General features: G+C 39.1%; 1 protein-coding gene and 1 non-coding gene across 2 annotated transcripts in view; one reads left to right on the top strand and one right to left on the bottom strand.

Annotated features, from left to right (window-relative positions):
- The window catches only part of Smurf2 (SMAD specific E3 ubiquitin protein ligase 2), a 124621-nt gene that overhangs the window by 44987 nt on the left and 55396 nt on the right, over positions 1–24238 (bottom strand). The window contains exons 4-7 of the mRNA XM_004655119.3: positions 14510–14643; positions 9651–9716; positions 2397–2481; positions 228–311 (exon numbers count right to left, since the gene is read on the bottom strand). Coding sequence (XP_004655176.1) covers positions 228–311; positions 2397–2481; positions 9651–9716; positions 14510–14643 — 369 coding nt within the window. The remainder of the gene's footprint in view (positions 1–227; positions 312–2396; positions 2482–9650; positions 9717–14509; positions 14644–24238) is intronic.
- LOC123463750 lies at positions 19681–19787 on the top strand. The gene has a single exon (XR_006639137.1). It is a non-coding gene; the product is annotated as a U6 spliceosomal RNA (small nuclear RNA).

Raw genomic sequence — 24238 nt, 5'->3', positions numbered from 1 at the left:
TTTGCAGGCAAATGCCTTAACACTGAGCCATCTCCCCAGCCCATAAATGACTACTTTTTAAAGAATATTTAAATATTATCTTGTAATAAAATCTAATTAAAATTCAATTATTTAAAAAATAACACATTCTGCTCCAAAACCCAATGGTTTATAGCAGTACAGACAGATGGCAAAAATTCAGTAATGCTGAAACATAAAGAGACTATAGGAAAGATGTGTGTTTTTACCGTGTTGGGCGTTCCCACTGAGTCGTTCTTGTTATGTGGTTTAGATACTGGATTCTTCCAGAGGCAGTTCGCCTTTCTTCCCAGCTTGAATAAAAAGATTGAGAAATAAGGTATTAATGGGCATAAGAAGGAAGCTGAGACCTGGAATGATTTCAATGCAATCACTACACCAGAAATATTTATTCTGGCTTCGATCTGAAAGGCTAAACTGAAAGATCAAGGTCACAAATAAGGTTTGTTTTGTCAACTAACTTTAGACTTTCGCCATGTATTATATGGAATTCTGAGATTCTAAAATATTTATCCTGAAGACTGGAGAGATGGCTTAGTGATTAAGTGCTTGCCTGTGAAGCCTAAGGACCCTGGCTTAAGGCTCGATTTCCCAGGACCAATAAACCAGATGCACAAGGTGGCGCATGTGTCTGGAGTTCTTTGCAGTGGCTGGAGGCCCTGGCACGCCCATTCTCTCTCTCTCTATCTGCCTCTTTCTGTCACTCTCAAATATTTAAATAAAAATAAACAAAAAATTAAAATATTTATCCTGAGGTATGATAAATATTTTCCATTAGCCAAGCTCTAGAATTTCTTTGTTTGTTCATTTTGAGGTATAGTCTCACTGTAGCCCAGACTGACCTGGAACTCAACAATGTAGTCCAAGGCTGGACTAGAACTCATGGTGATCCTGCCTCTATTTCCCCCAAGTGCTGGGATTAAAGGCGTGCATCACTATACCAGGCTCAAACTCTAAATTTTAATAACATTCAAATTTATTTTGATTTCTTTATAATTTTGTGGGAAATGTCTATTAAAAATACATTAATGAGCTGGAGAGATTGCTTAGTGGTTCAGGTGCTTGCCTATGAAACCTAAGGACCCAGGTTCAATTTCCCCGAGCCCATGTAAAACAGATGCACATGGTGGTACACATGTATGGAGCTCCTTTGCAGTGGCTAGAGGCCCTGGCATGCCCATTCTCTACCTCTCCCTCTCTAATAAATTAATAAAAATAAAATATTTTTAAAAATACATTAGCCATAAAATTACTCAAGGTTTTCAAGCAAATAAGTAGAAGAAAAACAATCAGAATCCAAATACCCTAAAAATAAAGTCTCCCATAATTTTACTAGAAAAAATATAAATACTTGTTAAAATTTTTATTTAAGAAGCTGGGCATGGTGGTGCATGCCTTTAATCCCAGCACTCGGGAGGCAGAGGTAGGAGGATCACTGTGAGTTCGAGGTCACCCTGAGATTCCATAGTGAATTCCAGCTCAGCCTGTGCTAGAGTGAGACCCTACCTCAAAAAACAAAAACAAAAACAAAAACAAAAACAAAAACAAAAAAAAATTATTTAGTCACAAGCAAAATGAGAGAGATAGAGAAGTTATATAAATGGGCATACCAGGGCCTTTAGCCACCACAAACAAACTTCAGATGCACATGCCACTTTGTGTATCTGGTTCTATGTAGGTATTAGGGAATAGAACCTGGGTCTTTGGGCTTTGCAGGAAGAGCACAGTAGGACCAAGAAATGTATTTCTGTTTATTAGTGCACTCTTGTCTTTCTGGTAAGATGTTTTTCCAAAAAGTGAAAATTGTTATGTTCTGGCTATTAAAAGGTAAAATAAATTTCATAACTTATCCAACTGAAAAAAAAAAACACAGGGTCCTATATTATATACTGTTTTCTGAGATGTTGTAAGAATTAAATGTTATAAGGTACATAAAGTGATAGTAACAGCTTTTGATACATACATACTCAGTGTTATCATTACTTTGACCCTAAATTTCTTTCCCTTACCTCTAAAAACAGAGAAATGTTTCAAATTCAGTACTTGTACACCCTGTTTTAGATAATTAAATTAAGCAAAAAATCTTTATCTTCATATATATTCTTCTTCAACTTTTACAGCACAGTTACATTTGGAAAGAAATTGCATTTGCTTCCTTGTCAAATGTTAAAATAGTTAAAATTTAACAGATTCATTTTATAAATTTATTGTTAAAACAAGATCCTTCTAATTTTCCAAACAAAAGGAAAAACTACAGTTTGCAATTGATCTTGGCAAATTTCTAACATTCATAATAAATACCAACTTATTTCTTACCATCTAAAGAATATTTTATCGACATTTCTCTGATGGTTTTAGCCATGAGAATGTTAGCTTACCCATCTGGTAAATCATTATCAAACAAACGACTGCAGTCCACAACTTGTCCTCCTGTGCCTATTCGGTCTCTGGACTGAAGACTTACTATTAAACAACAAAAACATTATTAAGACTGTAACAGGGCTTTCTAGTTATGTCAAACTAAAATATCCATCTTAAATTAAGAGTGGTGGCATGCCTATAATCCCAGCACTCAGGAGGCTGAGGCAAGAAGATTACTCTAAGTTTGAAGTCAGCCTACTCTATATAGGGAGTTTAAGGTCAGCCTATACATATTGAGAACTTGTCTCATAAAAATCAAGGTAATAATGAAAAAAAACATCCAGCTTTAGACAACATCTGGCTTAGATTATTTTAATACTTTAGAATGATTGGACTAAAGATGTTGCTCAGTGCTAAAGCTTAACATATATGAGGCTCTAGGTTCAATCCCCAGCATGTCAACACAAACAAAGAGTTTAGAACAAATTCTTTGGTTTCTACTAAAATCTGTAATTTCTTTCACCATAGAATTTTTTTTTTCTAGAAGCAATATTAGAATCAAAGTTTTCTATATTTTGTCATATTCATGGATGAGAGTCTAATTCCTTTTTTACCATCATAATGGGACAGTGTGAGGTCACTCATTATTGGGTTCAAGAGACATAACAGGGGGCTGGAGAGATGGTACAATTGGCAAAGTATTTGCTTTGCAAAGTGTGATAACCCTAGTTGAGTTCCCAGCACATGGGCCAGCCTGTAATCTCAGCACTAGGAGGTGGAGAAAGGAGATCCCCAAGTCACGCTAGCTAGCTAGACTAGCCAAATTAGCGACCTCCAGGTTTTAAGTAAGAGACCCTGTCTCAATAAATACAGTGAAGATCAATAGATAAAGATGCCTGATATTAACTTCTGGTCTTCATACATACATGCACACACGCATGCGCGCACACACACACACATGCACACACACCAACAACACGTACAAACATGAACATATGTATAACACACACAAAGAAGCATAGCACATTAATCATACGTTCATGTAAAAAGGAGTTTGAAACATTAATTTGCACTTAATTTTTGATAATCTGACCATCTTTAATAAAAAGAAAGAAGGAAGCTGGAGAGATGGCTTAGTGATTAAGTGCCTGCCTGTGAAGCCTAAGGACACCGGTTCCAGGCTCCATTCCCCAGGACCTACGATAGCCAGATGCACAAGGCGACACACGCGTCTGGAGTTCATTTGCAGTGGCTGGAGGCCCTGAAGCACCCATTCTCTCTCTCTCTCTCTGCCTCTTTCTCTGTCTGTTGCTCTCAAATAAATTTAAAAAAAAATGAAAAAACAAAAAAGAAATAAAGAGGGCTAAAGAGATGGCTTAGTGGTTAAGTGTTTGCCTATGAAGCCTGAGGACCCTGGTTTGAGAATCAATTCCTCAGGACCCATGTAAGCCAGATGCACAAGGGGGTACATGCATCTGGAGTTCATGTGCAGTGGCTGGAGGCCCTGATGCATCAATTCTTTCTCTGCCTCTTTCTCTCTCTGTCACTCTCAAATAAATAAATAAAATAAGCAAGAAAAAAAAAAAGGAAGAAAGAAAACACAGCATGTTCTGGCAACAGGGCAAACCTTGAGTTTTAATAGCATGTCACCATCTAGTGTAGCATAAAGCTTTCACTAAGCAGTTGGAAACAGGACTCTACAAAAGGCTCCAGCAACTATCTTAGCACTATAACACCTAACACACTTAATGTTTTTAAAATAATCCCAAACTGACTATGAAGAAGTTACATGATATCCCTAAATCCTTCTTTGTTCTAGTAATCCTTAATTCTGTTTTTGGCAACTTTCTCCAAAAACAGAATAGGTACAGACAAACATGATGGTACAATAACTTCTTTCAAACTAATGTCATTACACAAAATATGGTACCTCAGACTTCAACTCAAAAAGATGTCAAATTTCTGCTTTTTAAATTTTTGAGGGCTGGAAATATGGCTTAACAGTTAAGACATTTTCCTGCAAAGCCAAAAGATGCAGGTCTGATTCCCCAGGATCCAATTAAGTCACATGCACAACGTGGCATATGTGTATAGAGTTCGTTTGCAGCGGCTGAAGGTCCTGGCGCACCCATTCTCTCCTCACACACACAAATAAATAAAAATTAATATTTTAATTTTTTTTGAGTTTGTGGTGATTTAGGTTTTTTGTTGTTGTTTTTTGTTTTTCGAGGTAGGGTCTCACTCTAGCCCAGGCTGACCTGGAATTCACTATGTGTCTCAGGGTGGCCTCAAACTCATGGTGATCCTCCTACTTCTGCCTCCCGAGTGCCGGCTTGATTTAGGTATTTTTGAGAAAGGAACTCATCATATATCCAGGCTGGCTTTGAACTATTTGCCCATATTGGCCTAGAACTCATGGCAACCCTGTCTTTGCCTGTCCAGTGCTGGAATAATAGACATAAGCAACCACACTCAGCTATCATTTTCAAAAATTAAAAATTTCAGCAGTTATTCTTTATATGGTTTCATTTAAAGGAAGGACTACTATGATAGACCACCTCAGTTTATGTAAAAAATGTTTTAGGAAAACTACTAGTTTTAAAACAGAAGAAAAAAATACCTAAAATGCTTAAAACAGCAGAAACATGATCATTTTTCAATACTTTTAATTATAACAACACTGAGGTAGATTCAATTTACTTATATATCCAGAATGTGGTATAAAAGAACACCTAAAAATTTTGCTGTTTCTAAGAAAGGGTTTAATATATTGCAGGCTGGCCTCAAACTATAAAGCCTAGGCTGGTCTTGAAATCCTGATCCTTTTGCTTTTACCTCCCAAATGCTGGGATTATAGCCATGGACCACCATGCCAATCTTTTTGTTTGTTGGAAACTGTACTTAAGATGTTCCTCCCTCTTCCTCCTCAACACTATAATCACAGGAGTATATCACTCCTACCTCAGCCTCCTACATGCTGGGATTAGAGATGTGCATCACCATGCCCAGCTCTAAAAACTTATTTTTCAAGTGAGCTTTCTAGCATATTGTCTCGATTTTCAAAAGATATCATTAGCCAGGCACAGTAGTTCACAACTGTATTCTCAGTGCTCAAGAGGCTAAGGCAGCAGGATTGCCTTGAATTCAAGGCTAGCCTGGGCTACATATTGAGTTCCAGACTGACCTAAGATACAGAGTAAGACTCTGTCTCAAAACACCAAAAAAAAATTTTTTTAAACAGGAAAATGGATGGATCTGGAAATATTTATACTAAGTGAGGAAACCCAGGCCCAGAAAGCCAAACATCATATTCTCTTTCATATGTGGATCCTAGCTACAAATGATTGGACTCCTATGTGAGTAGGAATAAAACTCAGTAGCAGAGGCCAGTAAGCTAGAAAGGAGACATAAAGGGAATAGGAAGGAAGTGGGGGGACTTAATAGGATGGTATTGTATATATGCAAGTAGAACAGACTAATGGGAATGAAAAGACCTAAGTGAGGTCAGGGAAAGAGATTGAGTAAAGGAAAGATGGAGGGAGAGCTAATCAAAATCTAAGAGGATATTAATAAGTCATGTGGAAACTTACTTTTTTGGACAATGGAACACTCAGGAGCCATAGATTGTTACTAGAAAGTTTTCAGAGCCAGGGCTGGGATACCTTTCTGTGAGTTATTGGCCAGGGAGATTCCTGATACCCCCAAAACATCACAGGCCATTGACAAGACCCTTGGTTTACCAGCAGGATTAGATGGCAAGACCCTATTGCTAAAGACTCCACATACTTGGCCTGCAAAGTCACTGAGAAATCCTGCTGGAGCTGAGCTGAAAACCTCCTTTATGTAGATCAGCTGACAGAAAGCTGGAAAAAGCCACTATGCATGCAGTTCAATGGGAGAGAGAAAAATCACCAGTAGAGACACTTAACAGTGGACACCACAAGCCTTAAATTTGGCCAGCCAGGCCAAAAGAGCCAACGAGTGCAATAGTGGCATGTCTATTTTGAGGGACCCCAACTGCTCTCTAATTGGACTGGAGGCCTGCTCCATGGGAGGGAATACATCCCTGATACTGAAAACCTACAAAAGAGGTAGTCATGAGCCCTAGGGGTGTGATATCTGCTGCTGTCTGGCTAAATGGATATAATATGCTCATCAAACTGCCCAGTAAACACTTCTCTTAATGTTCATACCCATATATTAGTGCTACTCTCACTTTTGGTTAGAGAAGCTTCTCTTTCCAGATGGCAGTGACCTTGGGATGACTCAGAAGGCACCATGGTGCTGAGAAGAAGTGACAGAGGAGTGCTCAGAATTGAAATATCTCTATTACATCTTCCAAGGTTCAAGGTCCATTGTGGAAGAGGTGGGAGAAAGAATGTAAGAGCCAAAGGAAAGATAGAAATCCTTACAACGTGCTCCTCCAGACATTGTATGATCTTACAATACCTGACACTACTTACACAAGGCCATCATAATAGGAAGAAAAGATCATGACATCAAAATAAGAGAGAATGATTGAGTGGGGGAGGTGATAGGATGGACAGTGGAGTTTCAAAGGGGAAAGTAGGGGGAGGGAGGGAATTACCATGGGATATTGTTTACAATTATGAAAGTTGTCAATAAAAAATAAACACACACACAAACACACCAGGACTAGGGGGCTGAAGAGATGGTTCAATGGTTAAGGTGCTTGCCTGAAAAACCTAAGAACCCAGGTTTGATTTTCCAGTACTCACATAAAACCAGATACACAAGGTGGCACATGCATCTTGAGTTAGTTTGCAGTGGCTAGAGACCCTGGTGCACCCTTTCTCATTCATTCACTCTCTCTCTCTAACCCCCATTCCTCTTTCTCTCTCTCTCATAAATAAATAACTTAAAAAAGCAAAAGCACGCTGGGCGTGGTGGCGCACACCTTTAATCCCAGCACTCGGGAGGCAGAGATAGGAGGATCACCGTGAGTTCAAGGCCACCCTGAGACTCCATAGTGAATTCCAGGTCAGCCTGGGCTAGAGTGAGACCCTACCTCAAAAAACCAAAAATATAAAATTTAAAAAAAAAAAACAAGGCTAGAGATATAGCTCAGTTGGTAGAATACTTGCCTAGCATGCACAATGCCCTAGGTTTGATCCCCAGCACCCCATAAATCAGTAGTGATGGTATACACTTATAATCCCAGCACTTGGGAGGCAGAGGAAATAGGATGAAAAGTTCAAGTTATTTTCAGCTACATAGCAATGCAAAGCCAATCCAAGCTACATGAGACCCTGTCATAAAAATAAGCAAACAATAAAACTATTAATATATATTTGCATGTGTGACTATTTGTAGTGGTCTAATTCTCCATGAACTAGACTTACTATTTCAGAATGACAGGACTGCAGGATGTTTGGAAGCCAGCCTACCTCTTTCTTGTTAATGGTCCTATTACTAATACCAGATTCACATAAAAGCTTTAAATTAAATGTATATGCACACAAAATTAAAGTAAAACATTGTTTTATATGTAGTATATTCCAATAAGTATATTTCTAATGTCTCTCAAAGGAAAATCTGCTACTGGGGGCAGGGGCAAGATTAAGACAGGATCTCATATCTAGTCTGGCCTTATGCTTCTGAGTGCTGGAACAGCAAAGTGAGTGAACTGGGCTTGCAATTATAAATGCAAATATACAGCTACTAAAACTATTTTGTTACTCCTAAACATTAACTGGCTAGCATTACATAACATACCAAATCAAATAAAGTAAAAATTACATGAAAAAGGTTTTTATGCCATGATTTATAACAATCCCATTTCTCAATCCAAGAACTGGAATGCTCAGTAATCTTGTTTTGTAGTCACTTCCCTGGGAGAGCTGCCACAGGGTATTATGTGATTATTCTGGCACTTTCCCGACTATGGATCCATTTCACTGCCTTATAAAAAAAGCCCTTCAAGAATCTTTGGGAACTAAAACTTCTCTGATATGAGTTATAATCAAATCATTTTAGTTATAAACTCTGTTCAACTACAAAGGAGTAAGATTCTAACTTCATTTCTCTCTTTTAAGTAACTGCCCCCTTAGGCTGGGAACAATGGCTCCACAGGTAAGAGCACTTGTTACATAAGCATAAGAGCCTAAGTGGGTCTAATTCTTCCTGAATTTGATCACCAGATCATCCCATGTAAACAGCTGGGGGTGGCTACGACCACCTATGGCTCCAGACCTGTGAGGAATGGAAATAGGTGAATCACTAGGGCTCACTGGTCATTCAGTCTGACTAAAATAGCAGCTCTGGGTTCAGAGAGAGACTAAGTCTCAAGAAACACAGGTGAATGATAGAAGAGGGCACCTGATGGTTCTTTTTTGGTCTCTGCACACACATGCATAATAAGGTGTATACCTATCACCCAACAAAACATACACACACACACACACACACACACACACACACACACACACACGCACACACGGAGCTAACTTAGAGTCTTTCCATACTGTGTATCTTGATCAAATTTCAGTCCATCAGTTCTTTAAAAGTCTCAGCAAATTAATTACCAAGCTCTTCCTTCTAGGTCAATTCAAGATAACCTATTGGGCCATTTCCACTGAGTGCCTTAGGAGTATTAATCTCTCCTTTTTTTTTTTCAAGTAATATTACCCTATCACTACTTATTCCATTTTGTTTTCAATTGGCACAGATACTTTTAAAATTGTAAAGCATTAAACATTAAACAAAACATTAAGCTTTTTTTTTTGGAGTCAGAGTGTCATGTATTACAGGCTGGCCTTGAACTCATATAGCCAAGGAGGAGTGTGAACTTGTGATTCTCCTCTCATGCACTAAGATCACAAGTGAGCACCACCATAACCAATTTATATGGTGCCAGGGATCAGACCCAGGGCTTGTGCATGCTAGATAAACATTCTACCAACTGAATTACACCCCCAGCCCAAATCACTGAGTTTGAAAACTAGTTTAAGAACTGCTTTCACAAAACTTTAATATCATTTGCAAGGTCTATCTCAGTGCTCTACTACATCTGAATACTTTGAAACAATTCCTTCCTGAAGGACCAACAGCTTTTACAATACTACAGGCTACCTTTTTTTTTGCTTTTTACATAAAAAGAATTTTTAAATTAAGTTAGTCTGGACTCATTGTAGCATTTTACATGATTCCCATGTAATTCATGTCAATACAATTCTGATATAAAAGATATTTAGACCTTAAGGCAATCTGAATAAAGCCAAGATTCAAATAATTTTCAATTCTACACTTACCTACTATCTGTCCTCGAACTGTATCATTGTCATTTGGCCCCAGTTTACACAGATCCAACCTCTGATCTATATCACATAAAAATAAAATTTAAAAATTAGCTGGCATCATAAATTCTAGTATCTATAGATAACAACAGTTTCCTAACTTATTTTTTTAAGTAATCAATTTTTTATGTTTTGTTTTTTAAAATTTATTTTATTTATTTATTTGAGAACAACAGATAGAGGAAGAGAGAAAGGATGGGTGCACCAGGGCCTCCAGCCACTGAAAACGAACTGCAGATACATGTGCCACCTTTTGTATCTGGCTTATATGGGTACTGGGGAATTGGGCCTTGAACTGGGGTCCTTAGGCTTCACAAGCAAGCACCTAACCACTAAGCCACCTCTCTAGCCCTTGTTTTGTTTTTTGAGGTAGGGTTTGAATCTAGCCCAGGTTGGCCTCAAACTCATGGTGATCCTCCTACCTCTGCCTCCCCAGTCCTGGGATTAAAGGTGTGTGCCACTACACCCAGCTAAAAGAGTAATCTTTTCTTTTTTTTTTTTTTTTTTTTTTTAATATTTTCAGCCAGACGTGGTGGTGCACATCTTTAATCCCAGCACTCATGAGGCAGAAATAGGAGGATCATTCTGAGTTAAAGGCCAGCCTGAGACTACATAGTGAATTCCAGGTCAGCCTGAGCTAGAGAGCAAGACCCTACCTCAAAAAAAAAAAAAAAAAAAAAATTGAGAGAGAGACAAGAGAAAGAGAGTAAGTATGGGTTTGCCAGGGCCTCCTATGGGGCAAACAAATTTCAGATGCATGCTCCACTTTCTGCATCTGGCTTTAGATAGATCCTGGGAAACTGAACCCATGAAAACTGAACCCAGGCCATCGGGCTTTGCAAACAAGTGCCTTTAACCACTGAGCTTATCCCTCCAGCCCCCAAAGTAATCATTTTTTTGTTTTCTTCTTTTTTCTTTGTTTCTTGGCCAAAGTAATCATTTTGATTATAAAAAAATGTTGAAAATCTTCTAGCTAAGCATACAGTTAACATAAATATTTAAGTTTTACTAAGTTTGAATTAAAAAATTATTAGGAATATGATGGAGAACAGAATTTCAAAGGGGAAAGTGTGGGGGTGGGGAGGGAGGGAATTACCATGGGATTTTTTTTATAATCATGGAAAATGTTAATAAAAATTTAAAAATTAAAAAAAAATCATTAGGCATGCTGTATTCCATTGCCAATAGGCAGTTTTTCTCTCCAAAGCTTTCAGCTGAGTCCTGGCTTACCTCACAAAAGTGGCTAGTCTTAAGAAATTTATATCTGAGATCTGGTTTTTTCACACATAACAGAACCTTTACAAGGATTAAAGCAAATGCTTAAAAATATTTTTAAAATATTTATTTTTTTATAATTTTATTTTATTTTTTATTTTTTGGTTTTCTGAGGTAGGGTCTCACTCTAGCTCAGGCTGACCTGGAATTCACTATGTAATCTCAGGGTGGCCTTGACCTCACGGCAATCCTTCTACCTTCTGCCTCCTGAGTGCTGGGATTAAAGGCGTGGGCCACCATACCTAGCTAGCTATTTATTTGTTTGTTTATTATAAGCAGAGACAGAATGGCTACACCAGGGCCTCTAGCTGCTGTGAATGAACTCCAGATGCATAAGCCACTTTGTACATCTGGCTTTATGGAGTACTAGGGAATAGAACCCAGATCACTAGGCTTTGCAGGCCACTGAGCCATTTCTCTTTTAGGGCTGGAGAGATGGCTTAGTGATTTAGGCACTTGCTTGTGAAGCCTAAGGATCCATGTTCTACTATCCAGATCCCACGTTAGATGCACAAAGGTGAGGCAAGCACAAGGTGGCACATGTCCACTAGGTGGCACAAGCATTCTGGAGTTTAATTTCAGTGGCTGAGGCCCTGGCATGCCAATTCTCTCTCCCTTCCCCCCTATATATATTTTTTGTTTTGTTTTGTTTTGATTTGCTAGAAGAGAGGGAGAAAGGGAGAGAACATGGGCACACCAGTAACTATTGCCACTGCAAATGAACTCCAGACGTATGTGCCACTTTGTGTGTCTGGCTTTACATGGTACTGGGGAATTGAACCCAGGCCAGCAGGCTTTATAAGCAAGTACTTTTAACTACTGAGCCATTACCCAGCCCAATATTAAATCAAATTAATTTCATAAAACTCTGAGCATAATGAGTAACCCCACCAAAGACCCTCAGCAGATTGGGGCAAAAGAAAGAGAGTCTATGTGTGCCACCTTTTTATATTAAAAAATAATAATAAATTAAACAAAACTTAAAAAAAAATTCTGAGCGTAATGCATGGCACAGAAGTCTTCAATAAACAATAGCTGTCATTTCTTTTTAACCTAATCATTCCAAAGGGCCCATACAAATAAGTCTTAATCCGAGCACTCAAGAGGCAGAACGGAGGATCACCATGGGTGAAATCCAAGTCAGTCTGGATAGAGCAAGACACTACCTTGAAAAACCGAAGGGGGGGAAGGAACCCCCCCCCCAAAAAACCAACTAAAAGCTGAGTTGGGTACAGTGGTGTACAACTTTAATCCCAGCACTTGGAAGGCAGAGGTAAGAGAATTACAGTGAGTTTGAGGCCAACCTGGGCTAGAGTGAGACCCTACCTCAAAAAACAACCAAACCACTAAAGCTCTGGGCTTGAACTAATTATTTAGGGTCAACTTACTTATTCTCTTATGTACTTCATCTATAAAATAAACATAATAGTGGGCTGGCCCTCTAGGTTACATAATGTCTAGCATGTTGGATTTATATTGACTGTAGCACATAGATAACTGAATTCTTTTATAGCTGTATGCTACCTTAAATGATCATGAACTGATAAAAGGAGACCATATCTTGGTCTTTGTAGTCTCTATATCAGCGGGTAGAACACTGTTATCAGCTGCTCAATAACTATTTGACTAATATTACTACTTATCAAAAAGTTCAAATAAGTTAATAAAATACTCAAAAACAACAGACAGAAAAAATTATGTCCCTAAACTATAGCCCCTAGCTTACCTGCCAAAATTACAAATATTTTTCCCTTTGCAAAATAAATGGATACTATTGAGATGACTACAGAGTTAACTTCTGCAAAGCATTCTCTTCCCACTCCAGTTCAATCCTATTCCAATGTGACATGCTCCCTATAACAAGAGGCTGCTGGTCTTGCTTCCTCAGAGGACAAGGATCTATACCTTTTTCACCTTCACATTGCCAAGTGAAAGTATGTTGGGTAAACTCGGGATAATGGCAAACATTTGAACTGTAAATCTGAAGTCTGCCTGTTGGACCTTCTCCAATCTAACATTTTGCTCCAACTATTCCTTACCATGTTAATTCAGAATCTGAGTCTCTCCCAGATTCTGCCTCAGAACTTCTAACTCAAATCCCCAATCCCTCTTTTTATTTTTGCGGGGGGGAGAGGGGTAGGATCTCTAGCCCAGGCTGACCTGAAATTCACCATGTAGCCTCAGGCTAGCCTTGAACTCACAGCAATCCTACTACCTCAGCTTCCCAAGTGCCGTGGGATTAAAGGTATGCACCACCATTCCCAGCCCCCTTTTCTTAGTATGTCTACATTTATGCATAGGGGCACATGCCTTTAAACCCAGCACTAGGAAGGTAGACATAGGAGATCAACATAAGTTCAAGGCCACCCTGACACTACATAGTCAATTTTGGGCCAGCCTTGGCTAGAGTAAGATACTACCTTGGGGGGGAAGGGGGAACCATACATACATACATACCCACCATTCAAAGCCAAATTTATCATGATTTTTTAATTTATTTGTTTTTTAAGATAGGGTCTCACTCTAGACCAGGCTGACCTGGAATTTACTTTGTAGTCTCAAACTAGCCTAGAATTCATGAGATCCTCCTACTTCTGCCTCCCAAGTGCTGGGATTAAAGGTATACACCACCTTATCATGGTTTTTAAAATTAATTTCCAGCCAGGCATGGTGGTGCACGCCTTTAATCTCAGCACTCGGGAGGCAGAGGTAAGAGGATTGCCCTGAGTTTGAGGTCACCCTGAGATTACATAATGAATTCCAGGTTAGCCTGGGCTAGAGCAAGGCCCTACCTCGAAAATTCAAAATTAAAAAAAAATAAAATTAATTTCCTTAGATAAAATCTATGCAAGCTTCTTTATTAGCATAGGCATTTGGGCTAAAATCTCATGACTAATGACATTTTTTATCTTATATAAAACGAATTCTGTAGCAACAAATCTGCTGAAAAAGATGTTTCTGTTAATGTTCAATGGAAAGGGAATCCCCTGCCTCAAAGGACTCCATTACTTTACATAAGCTATATATATGTTAAGTAAATTCACCAGCCCATTATAGAAATCACGTCTAGTCTTGATTTTAGTCTATTTTCTAAATATGCAGATTGGTGATAAATTGAACTGTAGTTAAGTAGGTAATACTACTATCTTATACTCCAAATCATGTTTTATTTTTTCCTCAACTTCTAGTTTTGTCCTAATCATTTTATACATTGCCATTCTCATCTACTAATAATTCTCCTTTAACTGTTACCTTAATCACTCCAATCACCTCAATAAAAGTTCACTTCCACCACAGAATTCCACCAAAACCAGAGACGACTTCTGAGAAGTTTAAGGCATATACTTTGATACCTTCTTCCTACCCTACTGGATATCAACCACTTGTTAATACTTAAAAATCCACTGGAAACTAAGCATAAGCTCTGATTTAGCTCTATGATCACATACTTAAAATGTTTCATTTTTCATATACATGTGTATGTGTGTGTGTAAATATATTCCTTTTCTTTTAAATTTAAAAAGCAAGTATCTACTCACAACCAGTGTCTTTGAGGCGATTGATGGCATTGGAAAGAAGACGAACACAACCAAGAAATCCAGCACCTTGTTTTTTATGGATCTTCTTATGATTCCATACACTGATCGTAACCGAATCAGACTTTCCAATGTACCTTAAAAATAAAATGGCTATATGACTAATTGGTAGTTATAAATAATATGAACTTTTCTTCTATTCTTTTTAATATTCTAAAGTCACCACTATATTTCAGAGTTTGGCTGGAACAGACAAAATATGTTTTGAATATAATCAACCCAAAGTACTGAACTGAATTTTTTTAAGTCTTAAAATACATATAAAATAAAGTTTATTATATCATTCCTGCCATTCTCAGGCAGGGCACTTTTAATAGTTTAAAAAAAAAAAAAAAAGCTATTTTAGGAGCTTTGAGATGTAACTCAGTGGCAGAGCACTTACCTAGCATGTACAAGTCCCAGAGTTTGACCCCTAGCACAACAAAGAAAACCTACTACAATTTTAGTAACTACTATCTAATAACACCAAGGCATTTTATAATGGACGCTTATAAGAATAAATATCCTAAAAGAACTTTTATCAGTCATATTTTAAACATATTTCAATGATAACCTCAGAGAAGACTTAGTTCATTTTCAAGGGGAATTGTCAAGGCTGACAGACCAAAAATCTGACCTACCTGTTTTATTTTTAAATGCTGCAGAACAAAAGCTGTTTGTAACGCTTTTCCCTTGCTTCTTTCCTATATGCAGGCCTTGAGCGAGCAGGACTCTTGTAGGTTTCACTTCACTGCCTGCAGACAAGCAGAGCAGGGAAAAGCGTTACTGTACTTTCTGTGCATATGCCTGCAAGTATGTAAAAGCTCCACCACAGCCAATTATTAACATGGCATCAACTCATGCAAAAACATATTCATAACAAATCCTATCAGTAAAATCTAACTTGGTTTCCAAGTTTCTAAGAGGTCAGATTTTTGGTCTGGCAACCTTGATCTTAAACTATCATTCAATAAAACAGAAACATTAGGGAAAGTCACTTAGTATAAGAAAAAAATTAGAAAGGCACTTAGTATAAGAAAAAAAATTAGAAAGGCGAGGGAGGGGAAAGCCTAACACACTGAAATGAAGGCTAAAACTTAAAAAAAAAAAAAATGGAAGACTCATTACATTTAAGCCCCTAGATCCAGCTATGTCAAAAGAATGCTCACCTCTGAGTTCTCCATTATGCAATTAATACACTCACCTTTTAAAAATAAGGTAGTTTTTCCATTTTTGCTATTTTGCATGTTTTAATTGACTGATGCTTTTTAAAAAATAAATTTATTTATTATTTATTTATGTATATGCAAGCAGAGAGAGATAATGGGCTCATCTGGGCCTCAAGCTGCTGCAAAAGAACTCCAGATCCACACCTCATTTTGTACATCTGCTTTACATAGGTACTGGGGAATTGAACCTAGGTCATTAGGCTTTGCAGGCAAGCACATCTCTCCAGCCCAATTGATGCTTTCTAAACAGGGTATTATGTAGCACAGGCTGGCTTGAAACTCACTATGTTGCCAGAAATGACCCTGAACTTCTGATCCTCCTACCTCCACCTCCAAAATGTTGGAAATTTGGGCATATAGTAACCATGACTGGGCTTATGCAGTGCTGGGAATAGAACCCAGAGCTTCATGCATGCTAGGCAAGCATTATACCAACTGAGCTACTTCATTCCAAGTCCTGTTTTTATTTATTTTTTGAGACAAAGTCTCACTATGTAGATGAGGCTGGCCTTAAACATAAGACCTCCTGTTTCTGTTTCCCAAGTACTTGGATTACAGGTGTAAGCCATCAAAAATTAAACTAACTTGTATTTGGCTTGTTGTTTACAAATGAGATTGTCTAAACTATTATTCAGTATATGTGAACCAATTTTCAAATAGATATACTGGATTTATCTTGATCTGTAACTACTGTGTGCTATGTCAAAATTCCAGAACCAGAATCAAGTATCAAAACAGCTAAAACAGCACAAGGCAAACTTTAAAAAAAAAATCAGGGCTGGAGAGATGGCTTAGCAGTTAAGGCACTCCCCTGTGAAGCATAAGTACCCAGATTCAATTCCCAAGAACCCACATAAGTCAAATGCACAAAGTGGCACATGTGTCTGGAGTTCATTTACATTCTTTCTCTCTCCCTCTCGCATATAACTAAATAAATAAATAATTTAAATCAGCTTCCCAACTAGTAGGCCTGGCTTGTAGATATTCTAAAATACCAACTCTAAGACCTCAGAGCACCAAACACTGGCTTAAGGACTTCTATCTGTTCAATGTATACCATATCTTTTATATACAGTATGATATGAAAAGATTGGAAAACTCTAAATTATAATAAGTATTTGCTAACTATAAGAACTCTTGGAAATAATTTATGAATTACTGTAAAAATATTAATTTTAATTACTTAAGTGTACATACAATAAACATTCTGGACCAGAAACTAATCAGAAATTTTACCATTTCTGACACTAAGATAGGCATCTGTTATCATTTTAAGGAAACTTTATGAATGTAACACACATAGCCATATATAAGAAGGAAAAAATGACTATTTTAAGGTATTTATTTGTGAGAGAGAAAGAGGCAGATAAAGAGAGAGAATGGAGCCAGGCATGGTGACATATTATCTTTAATACCAGCACTCAGGAGGCAGAAGTAGGAGAATTGCAGTGAGTTTGAGAACATCCTGAGACCACATAGTGAATTCCAGGTCAGCCTGAGCTAGAGTGAGACCCTACCTTGGAAACCAAGAGAGAGAGAGAAAGAGGGAGGGGAGGGAGAGGGAGAGAATGGATGCACTAGGACCTCCAGCCACTGCAAACGAATGTGCCACCTTGTGCATCTGGCTTTAAGTGAGTACTGGGGAACCAAACTTGGGTCCTTCCTTAGACATTAAAGGCAAGCACCTTAACTATTGATCTTCTCTTCAGCCCTAGTATTTTTAGCCTGATTTTTTAAATCCTGAATTAAATACACTCTTTTTAAAAAAATTTTTTATTTATTTATTTGAGAGCGACAGACACAGAGAGAAAGACAGATAGAGGGAGAGAGAGAAAATGGGCGCACCAGGGCTTCCAGCCTCTGCAAATGAACTCCAGACGTGTGCGCCCCCTTGTGCATCTGGCTAATGTGGGACCTGGGGAACCGAGCCTCGAACCAGGGTCCTTAGGCTTCACAGACAAGTGCTTAACCGCTAAGCCATCTCTCCAGCCCAAATACACTCTTTTTAAGAGTCTCACTGTTTTCCAGTCTGGCTAAGAATGTGCAATTGTCTTGCTTTAGCCATGGCAGCACAGGAACATACTACTCACACCAAGTTTGCAAGCTAAATAGAAGGAGCTACTTGGTTCTGTTTAACCCTCAAGCTGGGTGTGGTGGTGCATACCTTTAACCCTAGTACTTGGGAGGCAGAGGCAAGAAGACTGCTGAGAGTTCACCACCACCCTGAGACTACATAGCTAATTGCAGGTCATCCTGGGCTAGTGAGACCCTGCCTTAAAACAAACAAACAAACACACCCCCACACACACATACCCGACTGGAGAGATGGTTTAGCAGTTAAGGCACTTGCCTGGGAAGCCTAAAAATCCAGGTCCAATTCTTCAGGTCCTACATAAGCCATATGCACATGGTGGCACATGTGCCTGGAGTTCGTTTGTAGTGACTAGAGGCCCTGGCGTGCCCATTCTCTCCCTCTCTCACCGACCCCCGCATCTGCCTCTAATAAATAAAGAAAAAAAACTCAACTTCACTAATAAATATATGGGTTATATATAAACCATGTTAGTTCAGATGAGGGATACCCCTATAGAAGAATATATTATCATTAGACAAAAATATTAGATATACAATCAAGATTTCTGGCTAAAATATAATTGATAGACTTCACAGATCTAACCAAATTAAATGCAAAGCTTTTGCGAATGATTCAAAGTGCTTCCCTGACCTTTTCCCTCAAATTCAGTCCCTTAGAATCAAGCAAAAGAAAATTCTCTAGTTAGCCAGCTAATATTCACTATGAATTAAGCACATCATGAGTCTTAGGGAAATGTAAATCAAAACCACAATGACATGCCAATTCACACTCACCGGATGTCTATAGTTTAAAAAGAAAAAACTAGCCAGGCATGGTGGCGCATGCCTTTAATCCCAGCACTCGGAGGCAGAGGTAGGATTGCCGTGAGTTCGAGGCCACCCTGAGACTCCATAGTGCATTACTGGTCAGCCTGGGCTAGAGTGAAACCCTACCTCGAAAAACCAAAAAAAGAAAAAAATAAAGTGGCAGGGCTGGGGAGATGGCTCTGTGGGTAAAGGGCTGACCTAAGTGATGATTCCCAGAACTCATGCAAAGCTGGACATACTAGCATGTCTATAATCTCGGCACTCCTACAATGAGATAAGAAACAGACAGGAGAATCCCCAGAACTAGCAAGTACAGAACAACAAAGACACCTGTCTCAGGGTGGAAATGAATGACCAATACCCAAAGGTTTCCTGACCTCCACATGCACACCTGTACTCATGTACACAAATACATGTGCAAGAATAACAAATACTAGCAAGACAGGAAGAGAAAATGCAATGAAATCTGCTTTGTGGAAAATAAAAATCATGAAGTACCAAAATTAGGATGTCATCAATACTCTATACTTATATTGTACAAAATGGCAGCCACCAGCCACATGGGATTATTGAGTTATTTCCAATGTGACCAGTCCTAGGCAAGTACAAAATCAACATTTAACTGCAAACACTGATAGCTCATACCTATAATCCCAGTACTCAGAGGCTAAAGAAGGGGAATCTCAAGTTTGAGGCCAGTTTGTGCTACAGAAACACGATCTCAAAAAAAAAAAAAAATTAGCGGGCTGGAGAGATGGCTTAGCAGTTAAGCGCTTGCCTGTGAAGCCTAAGGACCCCAGTTCGAGGCTCAACTCCCCAGGACCCACATTAGCCAGATGCACAAGGGGGCGCACGCATCTGGAGTTCGTTTGCAGTGGCTGGAAGCCCTGGTGTGCCCATTCTCTCTCTCTCTCTCTCTCTCTCTGTCTCTCTCGAATAAATAAAAATGAAACAAACAAACAAACAAAAAACTAGCATATTTCAAAACAGATAAGTGTTACACTGGTGCTTGCTTGGGCAGCACGTACACTAAGACTGGAATGATACAGAGAAGATTAGCATGGCCCCTGTGTAAGAATGATGTGCAACTTCATGAAGTGTTCCATATTTTTTAAAAAATTTATATTAATATACTGAAATATTTTAATATACTAGATTAAATAAAATACACATAATTTTATGGAATACTTTTAACTTTTTGTTTTGTGTGTGTGTAATGTAGTGTGTGGACACACACACGTATGTATTCATGACGCATGCCACTGCACTTGCCTGCTGTAGCTGGAGCAGAATGTAAGTGGGACACTTCCATCACTCTTCCACCTTTTTGTTTGTTTGGTTGGTTGGCTGGCTGTTTGGTTGGGTTTGGTTTTTCAAGGTAGGGTCTCACTCTAGCTCACACTGACCTGGAACCCACTCTAGTCCAGGCTGGTCTTGAACTCACAGTGATCCTCCCACCATAGCCCTCCTAACTGCTGGGATTAGAGGCATGTACCACTGCAGCTGGCCCACCTATTCCTATTTGAGCCAGAGCTCTTACTGATCCAGGAGCTTGCCATATTTTCACAAGCCCCAATGATTCTCAGGTCTCTGCTCCCCTATAGGACTGGGGGTTATAGACACACATGGTCACACCAGCTGTTTATGTAGATCCTGAGGAGTCTCTTAGACCTACTTGGGCCCTCATACTTACAAAGGAAGTGCTCTTAAGTGCTGAGCCATCTCTCCAGCCCTCCTTTTTATTTTTTTTAAATGCAGGTGCTAGAAAAGTTTAAGTTATTGGTGAGCTCTTATTTGTGGCTGCACATTTTATTTTTTAACTGATGTTCATCTAGACATGAAAGATAGTGAAGTATTCAAAATTTCAGGAGAAAGTCTATACTTAAACTCTCAAATAAGACAAGATATACTTTAAATAAAATCTCAAAAAGTTGGTTTTTTTAAAATTTTTTATTTATTTATTTGAGAGCAACAGACACAGAGAGAAAGACAGATAGAGGGAGAGAGAGAGAATGGGTGCGCCAGGGCTTCTAGCCACTGCAAACGAACTCCAGACGTGTGCGCCCCCTCGTGCATCTGGCTAACGTGGGACCTGGGGAATCGAGCCTTGAACCGGGGTCCTTAGGCTTCACAGGCAAGCACTTAACCGCTAAGCCATCTCTCCAGCCCTGTTTTTGTTTTTTAATATATTTTACTTTTATTTATTTGATTGGGGGGAGGAGAGAATGAGCATACCAAGGCCTCTAGCCACTGCAAACACAGATGCATGCACTACCTTCTGCATTTAGCTTACATGGGTTCTGAGGAATTGAACTTGGGTCCTTTGGCTTTACAGATGAGCACCTTAAACACTAAGCAACTCTCCAGCTCTGTTTTTGTTTTTATTTTTATTTATTTGAGAGAGATGCAGGCAAAGAGAGAGAGAAAGAATGGGTGTACCAGGGCCTTCAGCCTCTGCAAAACTCCAGATGCATGTACCACCTTGTGCATCTGGCTTAGGTGGGTCCTGGGAAATCAAACCTGGGTCCTTTGCCAGCAAGCACCCTAACCACTAAGGCCATCTCTCCAGCACTGTTTTTGTTTTTAAATGATGTTTCACAGTGTAGCCAAGGCTGGATGTGAACTTGCAGTGATCCTCCTCAGCCTCTTGAGTACATGCATTATAGGCATGGACTGCCACACTTCACTTCAAAAAAAAATTTTCCCATCTTTTTTTTCTTTTTTTGGTTTTTCAAGGTAGTGTCTCCCTCTAGCCCAGGCTGACCTGGAATTCACTATGTAGTCTTAGGGTGGCCCTGAACTCACGGCAATCCTCCAACCTCTGCCTCCCTAGTGCTAGGATTAAAGGCATGCACCACCATGCCTGGCTATTTTGTTTTCCACCTTTATACTACTTTTCAAAATGATGAAGACAGACAGACATCATGAAAACATGATTAATAAGAAGAGGAAAAGTCACTGGACTTAGAAAAAAAAAGGAAGGGCTGTAGAGATGCCTCAGCAGTTGAAGGCACTTGCTTAAGAAGCCTAAGGACCCAGGTTCAATTCTCCAGGACCCACGTAAGCCAGATGCACAAGGTGTTTTTTCCTTTTTTTTTGGTTTTCCAAGGTAGGGTTTCATTCGAGCCCAGGCTGACCTGGAATTCACTACGTAGTCTCAGGGTGGCCTTGAACTCACCATAATCCTCCTACCTCTGCCTCCCGAGTGCTGGGATTAAAGACATGCGCCACCATGCCCAGCTTCAAGGTGGTTTTTTCAAGGTAGGGTTTGGCTCTAGTCCAGGCTGACTTGGAATTCACTATGTAGTCTCATGATGGCCTTGAACTCATGGCAATCTCCTACCTCTGCCTCCCAACTGCTGGGATTAAAGGTGTGTGCCACCACGCCTAGCAAATAAGTTTTTTTTTTTTTTTTTTTTTTTGGTTTTTTGAGGTAAGGTCTCACTCTGGTCCAGGCTGACCTGGAATTAACTCTGTAGTCTCAGGGTGGCCTTGAACTCATGGCGATCCTCCTACCTCTGCCTCCCAAGTGCTGGGATTAAAGGCGTGCGCCACCACGCCCGGCTACAAATAAGTATATTTTTTAAAAGTGGGATACTTGACATGATTGGACATTTAGTTCCATGGAAAAGCTTAGGAAGTAATTAAAGAAATAAACTGAAAAAAAAACTAGCAAAGATCGTTATAAACTTCAAAGACAAACGTTTTCACAAACATAGAATAATAACCAAGAGTTTTCATGTAACTATATTAGAGGGCTAGGAGGAAGGAATGGACATCAAGTATTCTGGCAGTGGGGATGAGAGATACAAGCTTTCAAAGATCAATTACTTCTGAGGCGGATTTTTGTTTTGTTTTGAAAGGTAGGCTCGCACTCTAGCCTAGGTTGACCTGGAACTCACTCTGTGTAGTCTCTGGGAGGCCTTGAACTCATGGTGATCCTTCCTATCTCTGCCAGCCAAGGGCTGGAATTAGAGGTGTGCAAAACCACATCCATCTTAAGGTAGACTATTCTTTTTTTTCTTTTTTTTGCTCTCCACCTTTTATTTTTTGTTTCATTTTTTTATTGACAACTTCCATGATTATACCCAATATCCCATGGTAATTCCCTCCCTCCCCCCACTTTCCCCTTTGAAACTCCACTCTCCATCATATCTGCTCCTCCTCTCAGTCAGTCTCTCTTTCATTTTGATGTCATCATCTTTTCCTCCTAATATGATAGTCTTGTATAGGCAGTATCAGGCACTGTGAGGTCATGGATATCCAGGCCATTTTGTGTCTGGAGGAGCACATTGTAAGGAGTCCTACCCTTCCTTTGGCTCTTACATTCTTTCTGTCACCTCTTCCGCATTAGACCCTGAGCCCTGGAAGATGTGATAGAGATATTGCAGTGCTGAGCACTTTAAAAATACTATAAATAGGATCTATCCATTGAGCCCAGAGCTCACTGATTCAACTAGTCTAGCTGACTAGCTTCCCCAGGGATACCCTGTTTCTTTAAGGTAGACTATTCTTACGTACATAAAATTACAAACAAAAAAATGAGATGCTATGAAATACCTAGAAACAGAAGAAAATACCAATTAAATAGGTAAATTTATTAATGCAGTACCTTGAGAATAGGAATCAAGAATAAGAATGAGGCAGGGTTCCTTAACCTTAAGGCACTATTTACCTTTTTAAAAAGGTTCATAAACTACTGACTAAAATATAATTTAAGGTCTGAAGAGATGGCTAAGTGGTTAAAGTGCTTGCCTGCAAAGACAAAGGACCCAGGTTCAAGTCCCCAGGACCCACATAAGCCAGATGCATAAGTTGGTGCCTGCATTTAGTTTGTTTGCAGTGGCTGAAGGCCTTGGAGCACCCATTCTCTCTGCCTCTCTCCCTCTGTGTGTCTGTCTCTCTCTCTCTCAAGTAAATTTTTAAAAAAAATAAAAGGAAAAAACATAATTTAAAGCAGGGCTTGATAGTGCATGTCTATAATCCCAGCTATTGTAGAAGCTGAGGTTGGAAGATCACAAGTTCAAAACTGGCCTAGACAACTTGGTGAGACCTTGACTCAAAATATTGAAAAATCTTAGCACTTGAGAGGCTACAGAGTTTCAGGTAAGCCTAGAGTGAGACCCTACCTTGGAAAAAAATTAAAAAAAAAAACAGTCTGGGATATTACCTCAGTGGTAGAACAATGTCCCAGGACATCAATCAATATAATTTAAAGTATGAAGCTATCTCTCTATATATAGAAGCAATTGTGATTCCTAGAGTTATAATTGGCCTAAACTGAGTATCTTTCTTCTTTTATTATTACTATTATTTTTTCTTTTTTTCCTTTCTTTTTGTTTTTTGGCTTTTCAAAGTGGGGTCCTAGGTTGGCCTAGATTTCACTATGTAGTCTCAAGGTGGCCTTGCACTTGTGGTGACCCTTTACCTCTACCTCCCAAGTGGAATAACTTTATTTTATTGAAAGGGGAGGGTGCTCTATACAGTGACAGTTTCATTTTTATCTGAAAAAACCTTTTAAGAATATCTATCATTCAGGTTAGAGAGATGGCTTAGCAATTAA

This window comes from Jaculus jaculus, chromosome 9 (genome assembly GCF_020740685.1).
Source record: "Jaculus jaculus isolate mJacJac1 chromosome 9, mJacJac1.mat.Y.cur, whole genome shotgun sequence".
Lineage (NCBI taxonomy): Eukaryota > Metazoa > Chordata > Mammalia > Rodentia > Dipodidae > Jaculus > Jaculus jaculus.
The sequence above is the reverse complement of the archived record's forward strand: the minus strand, read 5'-3'. Positions and strand labels throughout refer to the sequence as shown.